At 47.7% G+C, this 18,399-nt stretch overlaps 3 protein-coding genes across 3 annotated transcripts; 1 reads left to right on the plus strand and 2 right to left on the minus strand.

The window, feature by feature from the left end:
• Positions 1-162: 162 nt before the first annotated feature.
• On the minus strand, positions 163-1,239 carry LOC115256797 (uncharacterized protein K02A2.6-like). Its single transcript, XM_029855758.2, has one exon. The coding sequence runs from the start codon at positions 1,237-1,239 to the stop codon at positions 163-165; it is 1,077 nt and encodes a 358-aa protein (XP_029711618.2).
• LOC134288068 (uncharacterized) lies at positions 1,236-9,313 on the minus strand. Its single transcript, XM_062851758.1, has 2 exons — positions 6,503-9,313; positions 1,236-2,042 (listed from the first exon to the last, which is right to left on the minus strand). Exons 1-2 carry the CDS (start codon positions 9,311-9,313, stop codon positions 1,236-1,238), a joined length of 3,618 nt encoding a protein of 1,205 aa, XP_062707742.1.
• A 622-nt stretch (positions 9,314-9,935) lies between these two features.
• Positions 9,936-11,852, plus strand: LOC109431107 (cell cycle checkpoint protein RAD17). The gene is made up of 4 exons (XM_019707276.3): positions 9,936-10,049; positions 10,113-11,256; positions 11,317-11,620; positions 11,682-11,852. Exons 1-4 carry the CDS (start codon positions 10,038-10,040, stop codon positions 11,803-11,805), a joined length of 1,584 nt encoding a protein of 527 aa, XP_019562821.2. The 5' UTR covers positions 9,936-10,037; the 3' UTR covers positions 11,806-11,852.
• Positions 11,853-18,399: the final 6,547 nt, after the last annotated feature.

Consider the following 18,399-nt stretch of genomic DNA (forward strand, 5'->3'; position numbering starts at 1 on the left):
ATGATTTACACTCTAACTCGCAACGGCTCAATATGGGGAGGATTTGGGGCAATGTAAATATCAAGGTACATGTATACAAAGGTAGGGTATAACATCTCTCCCTCTCGTAAAAAGAAAGTTCTTCGAGCTCGTTACAAAAGAAAATTACATTGCAAAGAAAAGTTACAAATTCAATCTTGTTGGAGCCTTGATCACCCTGGTGGATCGTCTCAAGGGTGGTGTAGCCACTTGCGCGGCAACTGGTGTGAGCCTGGGATTCGGAGGTCCTTCCTCCGGTTCTTGGACAGGATCAGGCAGTGCCGGTCGTCGACCAGCTGGCGTCTCCGGAGCACAGACCGGAGCACTTGATGAAGACGTTGATGAACTCACGGATCGTTCGGGAGTCGCTACTGTCGATAGAGAAGCAGCTATTTCCGGACTGTAACGGTTCCCATTTTCGTTTCTGGCACTGTTCGGTGATGTATCCGGAAGGTAAGCGCCCACACCGACGATGTGGTCAATGTGACGCTCCCAGCACCGCCCGTCATCCAGGCGGACAGCGTACCGAAGTTTTCCAACTTTTTCCGCAATCTTGCTGAACTTCCATTTGTCCGTAGACAGAAAGTCCCGAACACGTACACGATCGCCATCATTGAACTCTCGCACTGTATGGTTCTTCGCATCCACGACTTCGTTCTTCGGTAGCATCAGGTCAATTCTCGATCGTATCTGCCGGCCAAACATCATCATCGCAGGTGATTGACCGGTGGCAGGATGTATCATCTTCCGGTATGTTAGCAATATGTTGCAGAGTTCGACGTTCAGCTGTGCCTTTGTACATTTCAGCGACTTCAGCTTCTGCTTCAGTGTCTGCACATACCGCTCCGCTTGCCCGTTTGTAGCAGGATGGTAGGGCGCTCCCATCTTATGCACGATGCCATTCATTCGCAGGAATTGTTGAAATTGTTCGGACGTAAATTGGACACCGTGATCGCTGACGAGCACCGACGGTACTCCAAAAGTGCTGAACATCTCACGACACATCCGGATAGTACTGTCAGCAGTGATTGAACTACATACTCGCACCTCCGGCCACTTGGTAAAGGCATCGACCAGAATGAAAAAGTATGTGTCCATGAATGGTCCCGCAAAGTCCACATGGACCCTTTGGAACGGCGCAGTAGGAGCTTCACAGCAGTGTAACGGCATCTTCGTTGGTTCACGCCTCACCGACTGGCATTCAACACAATTGGCGATCATCTCCTCAATAGCACTTTCCATTCCATTCCACCAGCAATAGCCTCTTGCCAGTGACTTGGTTCGCGTTGCTCCGAAGTGCGTAGAGTGCAGCTCCTCAAGGACTCGCTTCCGAAGAGACGGCGGCACGTACACTCGTATACGTATTGCATTGCAAACTCGCTCTGGTCGATTCCGAACCGGACCTTGCCATCGACGAGGACACCGTATTTGACTCCTTGTATCAGCTTCTTCACAGAGGAATCCTCAGCAGTTGCTTGTGCCAACTCCGCAGCAGTAAGTGGAAGGGTTTCGATTTGGTGCAGTTCGACTAAGTCCGACTCTTCGATGACGTTGTCTGCATCCGCCAGCTTCAGCGGGATTCGGGAGAGCGCATCCGCATTGGCATGGCTCGCCGACTTCCGAAACCGTATTTCGTAATCGAAGGATTGCAGGTAGGTGGCATAGTGCTGCATCCTAAGAGCGGACATCACAGGTAATCCTTTGTGTTCCCCGAAGATTTTGGTCACTGCTTGATTGTCCGTAACCAAAACGAATCTCCGGCCGTACAGAAATTGAAAGAACTTCTTAACGCCGAATATTATCGCATACGCTTCCTTATCCACGTGTAGGTACGCCTGCTGAGTACGGTTCAGCGTTTGTGAGGCAAACTGGATCGGGCGTTCCGAGCCATCTGGGTAGATATGGCTCAGTACGGCTCCCACGCCGTATGGCGAAGCGTCGGTGGCCAGCACCAAAGGCAATTCGGGGGAATAGTGGACGAGGCAGGTTTCCGCTTGCATTTGCCTCTTCACCGCTTGAAAAGACTTCTCGAGTCCGTATGAAGTTGATCATCAATATTAACTTCTTTTCTCGATCAGCCTAGATAGCTGTGTAGTGTCGGTAGCGATTGTCTCAACTGGCTAAGAATAACACTACGGACCGCCTGTTCCGGTGGTAAGAATCCACCAACAGGTGACCCCTAATTCATGGTGTGATGCGGCTTTATGCTTACCGTGCCTAGGAATGAATGGCTAGGGGGGTCTAATAAAAACCTAACCGCTAACGGAGCCTGTGGAGTACCAGGGCGCCCTCCACAGTATGTAGCCCTTACTGCGCTAACCGGAGCAATGGTGCAGTGGACCTTGTGTTTCTCCGAGACAATCAGCTGCCCTTCTTTAGTCTCACTTGAGGCTAAATAAGGGCGGGATTATGAAGATGTTGTTAATTAGTTTAAATTTTCACCTATATGGTTTCGCATTATGCGATTTACACAGTGTATTCTGTGTATCCTCGCCTTTGGCGTTTTCCAATCGATACCGATTTGGTTTTATTGTTGCTGTTCTTTGTTGTGCTGCTGTTGCGAAGAGTTTAATCTTACCTAGTTTGGGTAGTGGCTACGGTTAGGATAGCTCAGATCAATCTTCAGCATAAAAGAACAGCAACGATCAATCTTTGCAGATTTATGCAAAATGGTACAGCCCAAGTGGCCTTGGTACAAGAACCTTACTTTCGTAAGGGAAATTTCTATCTAGGAAACCTTGTGAACCCGGTGTTTGCCACTTTCAGTAAACATGAAATGGCAAACTCGCGTGTCATGCCTCGAGCCTGTGTGCTTGTCAACAACGCAATAGTTGCTACACTCATCTCTGAACTAACCACCAGAGATGTATGTGCTATCACAATTGATGTATCTGTTGGAAACCTCAACAGGAAATACGTCTATTGTTCTGTGTATTTACCACATGATGAACCATCCCCTACGGATGCTTTCAAACAAGTCATCGCATACTGCACTTCAAAAGGCCTTCCGCTAATTGTTGGCAGTGATGCTAATGCTCACCATATCATCTGGGGCAGCTCAGACATTAACTTGAGAGGCTCCAGCTTGATGGAGTACTTAAGTAGTACAGATCTTGCATTACTTAACATAGGCAACCGCCCAACCTTCATGGTATCTGCTAGAGAGGAAGTGTTAGATATAACGCTTTGCTCTAGCAGAATTAGTCACGAGCTGACCAATTGGCATGTGTCAGATGAAGAATCTTTATCTGACCATCGCTATATCTTTTTTGAACGTTTAAATGTTACTTCGCAAACATTGCGTCTCAGGAATCCTCGGTCAACAAACTGGGATCTTTATACTGATTTGGTTGCAGCCAAATTTCATGGATATTCACCATCCATTGACACTCCAAGTGATTTAGATGATGCCGTTGATACTACAACGACCTTCATCATGGAAGCTTTTGAAGAAGCATGCCCTCTACGGTCTGTGAAGATCACAAGAGGAACCCCTTGGTGGAACTCTGATCTGGCGAAACTCAGGAAACAATGTAGAAAGAGTTGGAACAGACGACGTTCGGCTGGTTCGGAGGCTTTCAGGTCGGCTCGCAAGGCCTACAGGAAAGCTCTCCGGTCTGCTGAACGATCCGGCTGGAAAAACCTTTGTACAAATGTTTCCAGCTTGAGTGAAGTCAGTCGGTTAAACAAAATCCTTGCGAAATCTAAGGATTTCCGGGTGAACGAACTTCGTTTGCCAAATGGCGATCTGACTTCCTCTGATGAGGAAGTTCTGGAATGCTTATTCAGCACACACTTCCCTGGATGTGTGGATATTACATCTTCGGATGATCCTGATGTCTTTTCTTGTAGTTATGATTCTTTAGCTTCGGCTCGGAGTATTGTAACTATAGAATCGATTGAGTGGGCTCTTAATAGCTTTGCTCCTTTCAAATCTCCTGGGGCAGATGGGATTTACCCTATTTTGCTTCAGAAGGGATTTGATTATTTCAAACATGTTTTGAAAAAACTACTTGTTTGCAGTTTTGCTACAGGGTATATTCCCAAATCCTGGAGGGATATTACTGTAAAGTTTATTCCGAAAGTGGGTCGTGCGTCGTATGAAGAAGCAAAGAGTTTCAGACCTATCAGTTTGACCTCTTTTCTTCTGAAATGCTTAGAACGCATTGTGGATCATCATATCCGTGATGTTCATCTGGCCAACGTGCCTCTTCATGTGAACCAACATGCCTACCAATCTGGTAAGTCCACTGTGACTCTTTTACACAAGGTTGTTTACGATATCGAGAAAGCATTCGCTCAAAAGCAATCTTGTTTGGGTGTTTTCTTAGATATCGAGGGTGCCTTTGACAACGTGCCTTTTGATGCCATATTGGAAGCCGCACGGAGTCATGGTATATCTCCAATGATTTCCAATTGGATTCACCAAATGCTCAAAAACCGATATCTCTTCTCGACATTGCGTCTAGCAGGGATTAGGAAATTGAGTGTTTGTGGATGCCCCCAAGGGGGAGTCTTATCACCGCTTTTGTGGAATCTCGTAGCAGATACGCTATTGAGGCAACTCAATAATAGCGGTTTTCCTACTTATGGTTTTGCCGACGACTACCTAACATTGTTAGTTGGTATGTGCATCAGCACCCTTTTCGACCTGATGCAAAACGCCCTTCAGGTAGTTGAGGGTTGGTGTCGCCAATATGGCCTTTCGGTTAATCCGAGTAAAACATCTATTGTTCTTTTCACGGAAAGGCGAAACCGTAATGGCGTTCGACCTTTGCGTCTCTTTGATTCTGAAATCGATGTGACTGAACAGGTAAAGTACGTTGGAGTCATTCTTGATTCCAAGCTTTCCTGGACACCTCACATTGAGTTCAGAATCAAGAAAGCTTGTATGGCCTTCGGGCAATGCCGGCGTACTTTTGGTACAACTTGGGGTCTAAAACCCAAGTATATCAAATGGATTTACACAACTGTGGTTCGGCCAATATTGGCTTATGGATGTCTTGTGTGGTGGCAAAAGGGTGAAGTGAGAACGGTCCAATCAAAATTAGGCCATCTCCAAAGGATGTGCTTAATGGCGATGTCTGGAGCGTTCTCTTCAACTCCTACGGCAGCGCTAGAAGTTCTCTTTGACGTTGCCCCACTACACATTCATCTCAAACAAGAAGCCCTTTCTTGCACTTACCGGTTACGGGTACTCGGTCTACTAGAGGAAACTCCTGTGAACCGCAGTTCAACACACACCTCGTTGTTTCCACTCTTGGTGAATTGGGACAAAATTGTCCTTGCTCCAAGTGATCTTACAATTGCTTGTAATTTTCCATATATGACATTTTCCACGAAATTCTCTTCCCGGGAAGAGTGGACATCTGGTTATCTGGAAAGAAGTATTTCAGACGGCATCGTATGTTACACTGATGGCTCCCTTCTCGAAGGTCGAGCAGGTGCTGGTGTTTATTCTCGTGAGCTAAGGCTGTATCAGTCTTATTCACTTGGTAGACACTGTACCGTTTTTCAGGCCGAAATCTTTGCTCTTATGTGCGGAGTGCAATCAGCACTTCAGCAGCACGTAATGGGCAAAGTAATATACTTCTGTTCAGATAGCCAGGCTGCTATTAAAGCACTTGCTTCGGCCAACTCCAGGTCGAAGATAGTTATCGCTTGTCGAACTCAAATCGAGGAGCTGAATTCAGCAAACGCTGTTCACCTTCTATGGGTACCTGGTCATTCTTCCATCGCTGGAAATGAATTGGCTGATGAGTTAGCTCGCTCTGGAGCATTACATGACTTCATTGGCCCTGAGCCAGCTATTCCGATATCGAAGTGTTGGATTAAGCTTCAGATTCACACCTGGGCTGTCACTCAACACATACAATATTGGAATAGTTTGGAGTCATGTCGTCAAACCAAATTGTATAGTGCTGAGCCATCTCTACGGGTGGCGAAGTATCTAACTAATCTGTCTAAGCAGAATTGCAGCATGCTGGTCAAAGCATTGACTGGCCACTGCCGACTCAGCTATCACATGGCGAATATTCAGCAAGCTGATTCATTTGCCTGTGATAGCTGTGAATCCGATTATGGAACTTCGTATCATTTGATATGTAACTGTCCAGTTTTCGCGCAACTGCATTTCCGAGTATTCGGTAAACACTTATTAAGTGAAACTGACTTCAGAAACCTGAATCTTCAGGATATTCTGTTGTTCTTAACCCGCTGTGGTAAAGAGCTATAGGCTCTCTTTCGCTTTATGCGTTATTACAGTGCCCTTTTCAGGGCGCTGTTTGAACCCATTGTGGTACGCTTGTGCGTTAGTACCCTCTTCCAGGGTATTTTTCCTATTTCCCTACCTGTCCCTATCCCCATCCAAATCCTTTTTCCTTCCTTTTCCCTCAGGTAGATGATGAAATAGGCTGTTATTTTGGCGATGGCACAAATGTCCCAAATGGAGGATAACGTGCCTCTGGAGCCGGCCTTCTGATACCTGATACCTGAAGTCCGACTCTTCGATGACGTTGTCTGCATCCGCCAGCTTCAGCGGGATTCGGGAGAGCGCATCCGCATTGGCATGGCTCGCCGACTTCCGAAACCGTATTTCGTAATCGAAGGATTGCAGGTAGGTGGCATAGTGCTGCATCCTAAGAGCGGACATCACAGGTAATCCTTTGTGTTCCCCGAAGATTTTGGTCACTGCTTGATTGTCCGTAACCAAAACGAATCTCCGGCCGTACAGAAATTGAAAGAACTTCTTAACGCCGAATATTATCGCATACGCTTCCTTATCCACGTGTAGGTACGCCTGCTGAGTACGGTTCAGCGTTTGTGAGGCAAACTGGATCGGGCGTTCCGAGCCATCTGGGTAGATATGGCTCAGTACGGCTCCCACGCCGTATGGCGAAGCGTCGGTGGCCAGCACCAAAGGCAATTCGGGGGAATAGTGGACGAGGCAGGTTTCCGCTTGCATTTGCCTCTTCACCGCTTGAAAAGACTTCTCGCACTGTTTGCTCCACTCGAACGGCACATCGTTCTTCAGCAGGTTGTTGAGAGGATAGAGAACGGTACTCAGATCCCGGAAAAATCGACCGTAGTAATTGATGAGACCTACAAAGGAGCGTACCTCGTCCTTGTTCTCCGGCCTCCGCATATCCTGGATAGCGTCCACTTTCTTCTGGATCTTGTGGATCCCCTCTTCGTCGATGAGGTATCCGCAGTATTCTATCTTCTCTGCAAAAAATTCGCACTTGTCTCGGTTGACCCGGATGCCATTCTCCTCCAGACGACGCAAAACTTCCTCCAATCGGCGCAAATGAGTCTCGTAATCAGGTCCAGTTACCTTAATGTCGTCTAGGAACACGCTGACACCCTCGATTCCTTGCAGCAATGCCTCCATTTGTCGCTGCCAAATGGCTGGCGCAGATGCCACCCCGTACATGAGGCGGTTGGGTCGGTACAGACCGCGATGGGTGCTCAGTGTGAGGATTTCGCGATCTTCTGGAGCAACTTCCATCTGCAGGTATGCCTGCACCAGGTCGATTTTGCTGAATCTCTTCCCACCAGCGAGCGAGGCGAAAAGCTCGTCCACCGTAGGAAGTGGGTGCCTGTCCACCACAAGGTTGGGGTTGACGGTTTGTTTGTAATCGCCGCAGATGCGCACCCGGTTGTTGGATTTCTTCACCGGCACAATCGGTGTCGCCCAATTACTCTGGTTGACCTTGGTGAGAACTCCCTCCGCAACTAGCTTGTCTAGTTCAGCATCGACCACACTCTGCAGGTTGAACGGAATTTTACGCGCCTTCAGGAAGACAGGACGGGCATCACTCTTCAGCGGCAAGTTGGCTTGGACACGGGAGATCTTTCCGATGGAATCCTCGAATACCCTCGGAAACTTTTGCAGAACCTCCTTCACGGCGGCAGCAGTATCAGCAGCACCGCAGTTGCTTCCCGAAGTACTTCCCCGTATCTCGTTCACCGAGTAGTCCTTCCGCAGCAGCACATTCCAATCGACCGACAGACGACTCAACCATTCGCGCCCGATCAACGGATGTTTTTCCGAATTCACGACGTACAACGGTAACTGCGAGTTCTGTCCATCGTATTCGACACCAGCGTCCATTATCCCGAGCACGTTAATGTTCGTATTGCAATAGCTCACGAGATTCGTATCGCATTGACGCAGTTTCGCTGCCTGGAACATTTGCTTCCAGCAGTTCGCACTCACGATGGTGACGGGCGATCCCGTGTCCACCTCGAAACGCATCGGTACTCCGTTCACGCGCACTTTCATCCAAATTTTCGCATTGTCCGAAATGGTGTTTACCGAACACACCTCGCGCACATCGGGTTTCGCATCACTATAGTCATTTGCGGAATTGTCCACGAAATTCGTTTGCACGGCACTTTGTTTTCCCGACGATCGCGCACCACTGGCCTTCGAGCCGGATTTTTTCATGCACACTCTTTCCAGGTGTCCCTTCAGGCCACAGAACTTGCATTCGGTTTGCTTGTGCTTGCAGGTGTTGGCAAGGTGAGATTTCTCACCACAGCGGTAGCAGCTAATATCACTTGCACCAGCCCCCCTCGGAGTAAAACGCTTTTCCCCTTCGTTTATTTTCACCTTCGACTTGTTCCGCTTACCTGGTTGGTGCTGTACTTTGTGGACCTCCTGCTTACCTTGGCCACCTTCGATTTCAGCTCCGCCCTTCTTTGACAGCTCCATACTTACAGCGATCTCGCGAGCGTCCTGCAGTGTGAGCTGCCTTCTCTCCAGCAGCCGGCTTCGGATGTCGTTTCTCCTGATGCCAAACACCAACTGGTTGCGGAGGGCGGTTTCCAGGTACTGTCCAAAGTTGCACGTTACCGCAATCCGTCGAAGCGCCACCAAATATTCGTCAATCGACTCGTCCGGCGAAGCAGCATCCTTGTCGCCTTGGCGACGGCACTTAAATCGAAAGTTTTCACTGATCTCGAGCGGGGTGGGGTTGTAAAATGCCTCCAAGGTGTCAATAATCTGTCGATACGTTTTTGCACGGGGCGCCTCCGGGGCGATTTTGTCGCAGATTATGTCGTAGCTTTCGGGGCCCATATGGTGCAGCAGCAAACTTTTCCGCATCTCCTCTTCGTTGATGTCGAAGATGGCGAACGCGTTCTCCAACCGTTCCATCCACCGCATCCATTTTAGTTTCCGCCGATCGAAGGGGTCGATCGCGAAACTTGGTGGCGGAACACCAGCAGCAACACGGGCAGCAGCAGCAAGGCGACCGGCAGCAGCAGCAGCAACGTTATCCGGATTCGCCATCCTCGTCGCCAGAACTGTTGTGACGGCCGAGAGAAATAATAACCACAACAGCTAACTGATAATTTCACTTTTAAATATCACTTTTAGTCTTGTTTAGTTATAATAATTAGGTGGCTTTTCAGCCGCGACCGCGAACATGGTTCGTACGCGCGTCCGTTCGCTAACGGGTTTCAACTTGTATGATTTACACTCTAACTCGCAACGGCTCAATATGGGGAGGATTTGGGGCAATGTAAATATCAAGGTACATGTATACAAAGGTAGGGTATAACAGATACACTTTTAAATTGATGTATGATACCGTTTTATTCGGGGCTAGATTGCATCGCAACCTAGCGATTTATGACCAAAAAGTTCAACCATATTTGCATCTTGTCACTGCAGAAGAGAGAGTCGCTGAAGAGAACTCTCTCATGTTACTTTCGCCCTTATTTATACTCAATCTAGACATGTTTGGCCTGAACTGTGCACCGGAATTCTTAACTCCTGGCTTAACTCCCACTTTGTCTTGCACTTTTGTCATGATTTTGTCATAATTTTGTCTGTGCGGTTTTATCTGTGCCAAGATCTGTTGTATTGCGCTGCAGAATCCAACTAAGCCTCCTCGCAGTCAAAACAAACTTTTGTTTACGAAAGAGTTCAAAACAGTTCGAACGGGCACCCATCAAACCGTCCGAAAATTGCAGTGCAAAAATCCCAAAAATCTGAATTTGATTTCATAGGAATGTCCGGAAATGTAAGTACTCATAACTATCATCATCATAACTCATAACATTCATCCCTCCCCTCACCGGCACAGAAATCCAAAGGCTGGTTCAAATCGGCATTCGATTTCGAACCACCGACGTCGAAGACGCCAACGGTAAAGCGCAGTTCCTCAGTCACGATGAACCACCAACGGCCGTCGCCAAAACCCTTCCCGACTGAACCTGCCAGCAAAAAGACCAAATTGGAACGCAGCACCAGCACGGGACAAAATGTTTCACCTCCTGCGGTGACGGATCCGCACCAGATTGATTGGTCAGTGGATTTGGCGCCGAAATCTGTGGCCGATTTGGCCGTTCACTTCAAGAAGATCGAGGAAGTTCAGCAGTGGTTGAAGACGTACGAGCGGGTTAAGGGGACGGATCCTGCGGCAATTCTGCTGGTTTCCGGGCCGGCGGGTTGCGGCAAAGGTTCAACGATCAAGACGGTCGCTGCGGAACTGGGGTACCAGGTATCCGAATGGACCACCCCGGTTGATGTGGATCTGTTCTATTACGATAATTACGACTTCGACAATGGGACACGGGAGGAAGTTACGTTCAAAGAGAGCCAAAAGGAGCAGTTCGATGCGTTTCTGTACAAGACATCCCGGTATTGTTCGATTTTCGAGGGCCACTCGGACCGGAAGCTGTTGCTGGTGAAGGACATTCCAAATGTGTTTCTGCGGGATCCAGAAGTGCTGAAGAAGTCGCTGGAAGCTTATCAGGACACAGGGGCGTCGCCGTTGATTTTCATTGCGACGGACACATCCAGCCGGAAGTTGGACATTGTGTACAATCTGTTTCCGCCGGGGGTTTTGCAGGACTTTCGGATTCATCATATCACGTTCAACAGCGCTTCGACAACGCTGATGAAGAAGGCGCTGAAACGGATCACTTCGCTCATGGTTGGACCGGAAATGACACGGCATTATCGGGTGCCTTCGCAGGAACTGATCGACAGCATAATCCTGTCTTCGCAGGGAGATTTGCGCAGTGCGACGCTGAATGTGCACTTTGCTTCGTTGAAGAATGCTCCCCGGCTGGAAACGGAAATGGTTTCCGGAGGAGGGGCGGTGTTGAACACCTCCGGGGTGCGAAGCACGAAGGGAAGGAAAAAGGAAACGAAGCTGAAGTCAGTTGGAGGGGATGGGAGCATCACTCTGATGCATGCGTTAGGTCGTGTGTTCAATCCAAAATGTGAGCATTCTTATTTAGAATTTAGTTCCGGTTCATTATCTTCTTTATCTGTCTTTTCAGTCGAAGAATCGAAAAAGTTCCACCACTCGCCGGAGGATCTGACCGATGCCTTCGTGTCGCAACCGAGTGCGATGATATCACTGATCCACTCGAACTACGTCACCCGGTTTACCGACATTGACGACATCGTCGGGGCTGCGGACGTTCTGAGTTTGGCCGATGTGATCATGAGCGATGGCTTCCGGGAGGATCAACTGACGGGGCATGGGTTGAATCTGATCGTTCGAGGGATGATGGTGTATAACAGGAAGACGGCGAGTGGGTGGCAGCAGATCCGGAAGAAGAAGGCCTTCGATAAACCGAGGTAAGTTGAGAAGTTTTGTTGAAGTTTAACTTTTTTTTTGGTAAATGCCTAATAATTTTAGTGTCAGAAATCATGAGCAACAGTTGATAAGGTTTGGTCTACAAACGTCTTCCATTTCGTCGGGATTGTTTGTTACGGACTACAAGAAATACCTGGACATTATAAAGGACACATCGAAGGTGTAATTTTATATTTAGAAGGTAAATGTTAATTAAAAGAATTATTCGTTAAACACACGTTTCAAAGGATTCAAAGAAAGAACCATCCTTTGCTGTTGAAAACTAGATCCTTTGCTGCTCTGTTCTGCAATTAGGAGATGAGTAACAGTGATCTTTACGACTCGATGAAAAAGTTTTTCGCCGTTGAAGAAGCTGTGGTCACGAAGCATCTTGAGTCCGACGAAGATCAACGAGCGCGTAACATTTAGGAGGCAACTGCAGTCCGCCGAGGATCTAGAATCGAGTCTAGTTTATTATGGCGAAAGGACAATATCCACTTTCCAGAGAGCTACAAGATGGCGAAGAACAGACTCATTGGATTGGAGAAACGTCTGTTAAGAGATCCAGAGCTTCGACGAAGAGTGAACGAGCAGATTGCTCGAAGCTGTTCAGCAAAAGCAGTACATCAGTAAACCATCACAGGAAGAAGTTAGCAGTCTGGATCCTCGACGTGTCTGGTATCTACCGCTGGGAGTGGCGATCAATCCCAAGAAGCCCTAGTACAATTCGGATGGTTTGGAATGCGGCCGCGTAAGCTTATGGAGTCTGCTTGAATGATATGCTGCTAGTAGACGTTTTCATGCGCTTCAGGCAGGGAAAAGTCCCCGTGTACTCTGACATACGGGAAACATTCCTCCGAATCCTAATCCGTGATGAAGACAGGTCGCAGTGCTTTCTTTGGAGAAGTAGTTTGGAGGAAGAAGTTTAAGAAGCCATGTTCAGCGCAGTTTGTGAAGAACTGGAATGCTTCAAACTACAGCGAACAGTACCCAAGGGCAGTGGAAGCAGTGCCCAAGAACCACTACGTTGACGACTTTCTTGACAGCGTCAACTCGGTGGAAGAAGCAGTACAGTTGGTACAACAAGTGCAAGATATTCATGCAACAGCGGGTTTCCAGTTTGGGAAGATACTGTCCAACGAGAAGGAAGTGCTAGACCGACTAGGAGAGATGAGTACAGCGATCAGTAAACCACTGCCAGTAGACAAAGACCGAACATAAGAACGTGTTTTGGGCGTCATATGGATTTCGTCAGAAGATGCCTTCTCATTCAATCACCAGGGATGGGAACACTCACTTCCAAAGAGTTACACTCACTTGCTACACTTTTGACAGAGCTATGAAAGCAACTCTTCACGAGGTGAGTGTAATTAACATTCACCTAGTGGAGAGTTGCTTTCGCAGCTCCCTTACGTCTTCGGTTTGCGTGTGCGACCCCTTCTCTATTCAGCAAACTTTTAGACAAAACCACAAGGCAAAAGTGGTCCATAAATCGTTTCTTGACTGCACGCTTCTGAGCTGAGAAAGCAGCAAGTGAATGTAACTCCTTGCAAGTGAGTGTTCCCATCCTTGTCAATCACTAGGCATTGGAGGAAGCTCTAGGTGCCGATTAGGCGGCACCCAACGAAGCGTCAGGTCCTGCGTATTGTGATAAAGGTCTAAGATTCCTTAGGATTCATCGCACACTTCGTCGTCCAAGGGAAGATCCTGATGCAGGAGATTTAGCGGACAGGTACAAACTAGGACGGGCCTATTGCGGAGCAACCACGCAAACTTTGGACAAGGAGGGTGGAGCAGTACCATCAAATCAACAAAGTAAACGTTCCGCGCTGCTTCTTCAAGGATTTTTGTTCACAGCAAGTCAGCGTTATTCAGGTTCATGAGTTCAAGGATGCGAACGTGATGTGTGTGCGTGGCCTATCTTAGAATCACAGCAGACAAAGAGAGTTCGCGCGATAACAAGAGTTGTGCCTCTTCGAGCGTCTTCTATTCCACGCTTGGCATTACAGGCTGTCATGATAAGTTCCCGTCTTCTACAGACCATTTGCTCGGCCCTAACCGTCAATATTCAAAGGCGTTTCCTGTCGTCAGATTCAGCAACAGTTCTTGCTTGGGTTCGCTCTGATAGTCGTCGGTGTCATCAGTTCATCTCGTTCCGTGTCGGCGAAATCCTGTCGCTGAAAATGTTGCAGACGATGACACAAAATGGAACTAGGGGCCCTCGTTCGATCCGAATTGCCGTTGGTATCAGGGTCCATCATTGATCCGGAAAGTCAGTGCCCTACGGAACCGCCAGGAGATACGGTGGGTACAGATGTTACTGATGGAGATCGAAGCAACTCGGTGGTTAGTGCACCAATCATAGTAGTCTTATGAATTTGAATTGGAAATAAATGTTAGTTTACGATTTCAACCAAACCAGTTGGGTTTTATTCACCTCTAAGAGATTAAGGGTCGTTGCTAGAGACGTTGTCCATAGTAACGAAAATCAACAATTGTTAATTTTTCAAGATGGAACGTTTGGGAATCCAGAAGCTCACCGGAGAAAACTACAGTGTGTGAAAGACCAAGGTGGAATTCCCCCTCATCCGGGAGGATTTGTGGCAGTACATTACTGGTGCGGAACCGGTGGATGCCGTACGTAGCCAATCCGGCAAGCGAAGCTGCCAGGGTAGCGTGGAACGGTGGCGACCAGAAGGCTCGGACGACGATTGGCCTCCTGCTGGAGAATAACCAGCTGAACCTGATCATGGACTGCAAGACGGCAAAAGCGACCTGGGAGAAGCTACGGGGACACTTACGTCCAAAGTGTCGATTCTCAAGCGGATCTGAGACAAACGCTACTCCAACGGCGAGGACATCGAGCGGCACATTTTCGAGATGGAAGATCTGTTCGAGCGGCTGACGGTGACTGATGAGGGGCTGAGGAAGAGTCTGCAGGTAGCTATGGTGCTCCGGAGTCCACCGGAATCGTTTTCGACATTGACCACGGCTTTGGAGAAGCTGACATAGGATTTGGTCAAGTCCAAGGTAGACGACGAAGTAGCGAAACGTTGCTCGACTACTGTGTTGGATTCGGTGCTCAAGGCAAACGTGGTAAGTACAGAAGAAAATGCTTTGCCACTTTTGCCACAATCAGAAGCAATGCACGTCCCTTAAGGAGAAGCATACCCCAGAGCAAAGGTCATCGTGAGATTCGAAGCCAACCACGGCCCACGGGTGCGAGCGGCTCGTCAAGAAACCCGGACGAAGCAGGAGTACTCTTTCCTCACGGCGGGGTCTCCAGTTAGCCTAGTGGTTAAGACTATAGATCGCCAATTTGGAGACGCCGGATTCGATTCCCGCTCCGGTCGGGGAAATTTTCTCGACTCCCTGGGCATAGTGTATCATTGTACTTGCCACACAATGTACAAATTCATGTAATGGTACACTGAGGATACTGTTCGTATGTTTTTCATAGTTCACATCTTATGAATCAGTAATTTTTATTGTTTTCATCGTTTCATAGTTCTCGTATGCTTTTCATACTTTGAAATGCGAAATCCATAAGATTTGTCGTATGAAAAATCTCATAAGAAGCATCGTTTGAAAATCATAAGATGTGTTATGAAACACCATTGCTAAGGAACAACAAAACTTTTATTGGCTTCTAACCACTTCAACTTCCGAAGCGTCGATGGGCGTATGAGTAAAGCACGCGCTCGCCAACCTTGACGTCCCTGGTTCGATTCCAGGTTGCGATTTTTTTAAATTTGTGCAAAATACTTCATAAAAATATGTATGACAGTCATACGACATAGTTTCAGTTTTTATACGTTATGGGTATGATTTTCATACGTGACTGTTATGAAATTTATACAGTAACAGTATGACAATAGTTGGCACTATGAATCCAAAATCATAGTTCGTAACTATGATTTTCGCAAGAAATTCTTGTGGCAAAAAATCATAGTTGATTCGTATGATTTTCGGAGTTGCAGTATCCTCAGTGTAGGTAAAGAAAGCCCTTCAATTAATAAGGGAAGATTCAAAAATTACGTCCATCGTTTTTCGGGATTTCTAGACCCCCCCTCCCCCCTCTGTCACGCAATTTCCCTATACCCAATACACGTACTGTCACACTTTTCTAGACCCCCCCCCCCTCCCCCAAATGTTGGACGTAATTTTTGAACGTTCCCTAACAGTGGAAGTGCTCTAAGAACACTAAGTTGAAGAGAGGCAGGCAAAGTTCCAATGCGAATGTCGAGCCATAAAGAAGAAGAGAAGGGGTCGGAGGCGAAGTCGAATGAGTGGATCATCGATTCAGGCGCAACGTCGCACATGTGTGCGAATCAAGAAAGTTTCCTGGAGCTCGACGACAACAGCAAGAGTACTGTCTTGAAGGTATGCGTTCCCCAAGAAATCAGACCGAAATTTCAAACAACCGTTGGATATCGTGCACACCGATGTGTTTGGACCCATGCAGACTGTGACGCCAGGTGGATGTCGTTATTTCCTCACCATGATTGACGACCACTCGGTGCACCGTTGTATATTTCGTGAAGAAGAAGTCCGAGGTGTCTCAACGTGTCAAGGAATACGTTCAGATGGTGAAGACCGAAGGTCATACGTTCCGACCAGGGTGGTGAATATCGGAGTGACGCGTTGGATGCGTTCTGCCGAGCCGAAGGGATTCGACAACAGTTTACCACTGCCTACACCCCGCAGCAAAACGGATAGGCGGAGCGGAAGAACCGCTCTTTGGTCAAAATGGCGCGTTGCTTGCTGCTGGACGCGAGAACGCCGTTGCAGTAGTGGGCCGAAGCGGTAAATGAGCATGAGCATGAGCATGAGCATAGATGACCGCACAATTCGTAGTTGCTACTCCGTGATTGACCAGAGCAATCGAAATTGCACAAGGAACCAATGAATAGGGCTTGGGACTAGCTTACTATTCTCAATGTACACAGGTCGAGAGCTCTCAACTTTAATAAGGTCAATAACGGCGCCGGCCACGTCCTTACGGTCATCGAGGATGGAAGGGAATGTTAGTAAGACAAACGTTGTTATAAAGACCGCGAATCGCTGCATCTCCACGTTTGTCTCAGGAAGGATTTTTTGTTAGTAGGGTAAGGTAGTGGGCCGAAGCGGTAAATACAGCAAATTATCTCCAAAACTGATTGTCGACGAAGCTGCTGAGGAAAAGTTTGTTCGAACTCTGGCATGGAACGAAGCCGAACCTAAGTCATCTCCGAATGTTTGGGTCGCCGGTGTACGTTTGGACCTCTAAGGAGAAAAGAGGAAAATTAGAAGCAAAATCTAGCAAGATGTTATTCGTTGGGTACGCCTTGCGCCGTAAGGTGTATCGTTACATCGACCCAAGCAACGACAAGTTGACCGTCAGCCGTCACTGCAGGTTCCTGTCAAAGGATGAGGTTCGGACCAGGGTTCCTGATTTCCACTTTTCATCTTCTTCCCCATTCGAAGACAGTCAGCAGCGAACGGTTGTCGCTTGAGTTCGTGTGTGTGCTTGTCAGCGACGACAGAAAACTCCGGCGAACGGTGGGAAGCTACACTTGGAAATTATTCATTCGTCCATATTCGCATCGCAAGCGAATGCGATTCGTGAGTGATGCGATTGATATTGTGCATACGAGTTATTGATGTTTTCGAATTATTTTCTTTGCTAATCTAGCATTTCAGCGACAATACAGTAAAAATGTATGCATTACATGCAGAAATTCTCTTCTACTTATGATAATAGCCGCTTCGATCGCTCGCCAGTATTCTTCACCATTCGCCATTCATTCATTCGCTTGCGATCCAAACTGCGACGAATGGCAACGAATGTTCATGTCAAGCAGATGGCTCATCGCTTCCTACTGGTGATGGGGTTGCGTGTTTGATCACGACGAGCCGTTTGCTGCATCCTTCTTGATTCGCTTCAGCAAAGAGGAGTGAATATGAATGGAGTGAGGCGAATATACCGATCCTTGGTTCGGACCGCTGAACCTCAACAGGGAAGTATCGTTTATTAGCCTTCCAAACTCCTTGAACAAGCCTTATGTACCCGTTATTCCAGCAAACGTGGATGACAGCGATGACGAATCGGACGAATCCGATTTCCGTGGGTTCGAGACCAGCTACGACGATGCTAATTGTGGTGTATTGGCACCACTGCCTGCAGCATGGCACATACCGCGATTTGACCTGAAGACGGTTGCCATGTAATAAAACTTCAATCGCAGCAATCGCTGGTCAGAAACTGAAAATGTAAAAGTTAGTTTATAAGTGACATTAGAATAAAACAGAAGTAAAATTGAAAATCTCTTTTATTATTCAAGACGTCACAGTTTGGCGGCGAGGTAAAAACCAGAAGATTCGAAAATGAACGTGAAGCCCCCGGAGTTCAACGTCGGAGATTCCTGGCCACTTTATCAAGAACGCTTGGAACGGTTTTTCGTAGCCTACGACCTTAACAACGAGGACGACGACGAGAGGAGAGCTGCGTTCCTGCTGACTTCCGTTTCCCTGGAGGTCTACCAGATCATCAAGAATCTATGTTTCCCGGACAAGCCGGAATGCAAAAGCTTTTCCCAGCTCTGCGAAGTGATGCGCCAGCGGTTTACCCCAACGGTGGTGGTTTTTCGAGAGCGTTCGAGATTTTTCGAAGCACGTCAAGGCGACAACGAGTCGGTGGTGGAGTGGGCCACCCGGCTGAAAAAGTTGGCTATCGACTGTGATTTCGGTGCCACTTTGAACGATTTCATCAAGAATATGTTCGTCGTGGGATTGCGGCGTG

Source organism: Aedes albopictus, chromosome 1 (assembly GCF_035046485.1).
Source record: "Aedes albopictus strain Foshan chromosome 1, AalbF5, whole genome shotgun sequence".
Lineage (NCBI taxonomy): Eukaryota > Metazoa > Arthropoda > Insecta > Diptera > Culicidae > Aedes > Aedes albopictus.

Excerpts from the sequence above, each read along its gene's own strand:
- LOC109431107 (XM_019707276.3), top strand. Across the intron at positions 11,257-11,316 it reads TCGTGTGTTCAATCCAAAAT|TCGAAGAATCGAAAAAGTTC; the intron begins GTGAGCATTCTT and ends CTGTCTTTTCAG. Across the intron at positions 11,621-11,681 it reads AAGGCCTTCGATAAACCGAG|TGTCAGAAATCATGAGCAAC; the intron begins GTAAGTTGAGAA and ends TAATAATTTTAG.
- LOC134288068 (XM_062851758.1), bottom strand. The coding sequence starts at position 9,313 with ATGGCGAATCCGGATAACGTTGCTGCTGCTGCTGCCGGTCGCCTTGCT. Across the intron at positions 2,043-6,502 it reads AGTCGGACTTCAGGTATCAG|TCTTTTCAAGCGGTGAAGAG; the intron begins GTATCAGAAGGC and ends GGACTCGAGAAG.
- LOC115256797 (XM_029855758.2), bottom strand. The coding sequence starts at position 1,239 with ATGATCGCCAATTGTGTTGAATGCCAGTCGGTGAGGCGTGAACCAACG.